At 45.6% G+C, this 1752-nt stretch overlaps 1 protein-coding gene across 1 annotated transcript in view; it reads left to right on the top strand.

The window, feature by feature from the left end:
- Positions 1-1752, top strand: part of Depdc5 (DEP domain containing 5) — a 124797-nt gene that overhangs the window by 46435 nt on the left and 76610 nt on the right. Inside the window, exons 17-19 of the mRNA XM_013353345.2 lie at positions 278-347; positions 733-769; positions 1375-1495. Of these exons, the coding sequence (XP_013208799.1) occupies positions 278-347; positions 733-769; positions 1375-1495 (228 nt within the window). The remainder of the gene's footprint in view (positions 1-277; positions 348-732; positions 770-1374; positions 1496-1752) is intronic.

The raw sequence follows: 1752 nt of genomic DNA, 5'->3' as shown, positions 1-1752 counted from the left end.
ATCTCTGTGAGTTCGAAGCCAGCCTGGTCTACAAGAGCTAGTTGTAGGACAGTCCAAAGCTACAGAGAAACCTCTCAAAAAACCAAATATTGGTTGTTCTTCCAGAGGACCTGGGTTCAATTCTTAGCACCTACATGGCAGTTTATAACTGTCCAACTTTCTGTAACTCCAATTCCAGGGGATCTGATACCCTCACACAGACATATATGTAGGCCAAACACCAAATGTACATCAAAATAAAAAATAAATTATAGATTAATAACTTTTTTTTTAATAGTTTCTACACATCCAAAAGCCAGCTGTTTTGCAACAGTTTCACCCCACGGATCAAACTGGCAGGAAAGAAGGTATGTTTCCCCAGTCTGAACAGCGTTCAGGGGTTGCACACGGCTGTGTGTACTGTCAGCTCCCTTCTCCCATCTCTAGGGTCATAATAGGGTTTAAACATTTTTGTGTTGAAACTTCATGGAGAAGCTGGGGCTGTAGCCCAGTGTAGAGCATACGCACACCTGGGATTCAGTCCCCGGCAGGAACTGGGGTCCATGCCCCACTGGATAAGCTTCTGAGAATGAGATGTAAAGTAGAAACTCAAAGACTTAGCAGGGCTTGACACTGCGGTAGGCCGGTGTCAAGTGTTAACACCCAGGTACTAGATAGCCAGGACGTAGTCTTTACCCTGTGTTCCGTTTGCTTCTGTCAGAGGAGTGATAAAGTATCTATTTAATTTTTCAGCCCGCTTCTGAGAAAACCAAAAATGGCCGAGATACATGTGAGTTTTTTGTTTTTTTCATTTGTTTTTTAAGACAGGGTTTCTCAGTGTAGCCCTGGCTGTCCTGGCACTTGCTCTGTAGATCAGGCTGCCCTTGAACTCACAGAGATCCCCCTGCCTCTGCCTCCTGAGTGATGGGATGAAAGGCATGTGCCACCACCGTCTGGCCACATGTGAGTATTTTTGGTATGCTTTCTTATCACTTTTAGGAATAGGTAATTCGTGGTCACAAAATAATGGGAAGTATCGTAAGAAGGTTCATATTAAAGTCAGTAACCCACATTCCTGTGTCACCCTAGGAAGGGTGCTTAGCCACCTTGCAGCTGTGCCTTGTCAGCTGCAGTGCATGGGTCAGGTGGAAAGCACTGGGGATGCTCAGGTGGTCTCTCGCGCAGGACCAGTAAGACTGGCGCTGAACGCTGCCCGGCTACTGCTGTGCTATTTTATTGTCACTTTGACATTTATGCCATTCAATCTTAAACCTGATATTTGGGTTATTCCATCTTATCCTTGGTAGGTAGCCCCAATGCCTTGCAGATTTTGATGATCCTCTATAGGTGTCTCTGTTAGAACTGTGTTTTAATTGTATTATTTGTGTTTTACAGCTCTTGGGACTCCAAAGGAATCTGAGAACACCCTGCCCATCCAAGTAGATTATGATGCCTACGATGCTCAAGTATTCAGGCTGCCCGGTCCATCCCGGGCTCAGCGCCTTGCCACCTGCAGGTTTTCTGTCATATTCCTCTGGGGGTGCATATAAAATGATTTAGGGACCCAAGGCCTGTGCCACAAGTCAATAACCTGACACTCAGGAGGCAAAGATGGAGGGATTCCAAATTCAAAGCCAGCCTCAACCATATAGTGAGGCTATATTTTAGGAAGAAAGAGCAGTTCAGAAAACCTGAGAGGTGCATGCTTGAGCACATTCACTGCATTGGAACAGCACAGAGATTAGCATAGCCTCTGTGCAGGGGTAACACACA

This window comes from Microtus ochrogaster, unplaced genomic scaffold (genome assembly GCF_000317375.1).
Source record: "Microtus ochrogaster isolate Prairie Vole_2 unplaced genomic scaffold, MicOch1.0 UNK6, whole genome shotgun sequence".
NCBI classification, from domain to species: domain Eukaryota; kingdom Metazoa; phylum Chordata; class Mammalia; order Rodentia; family Cricetidae; genus Microtus; species Microtus ochrogaster.
The sequence above is the reverse complement of the archived record's forward strand: the minus strand, read 5'-3'. Positions and strand labels throughout refer to the sequence as shown.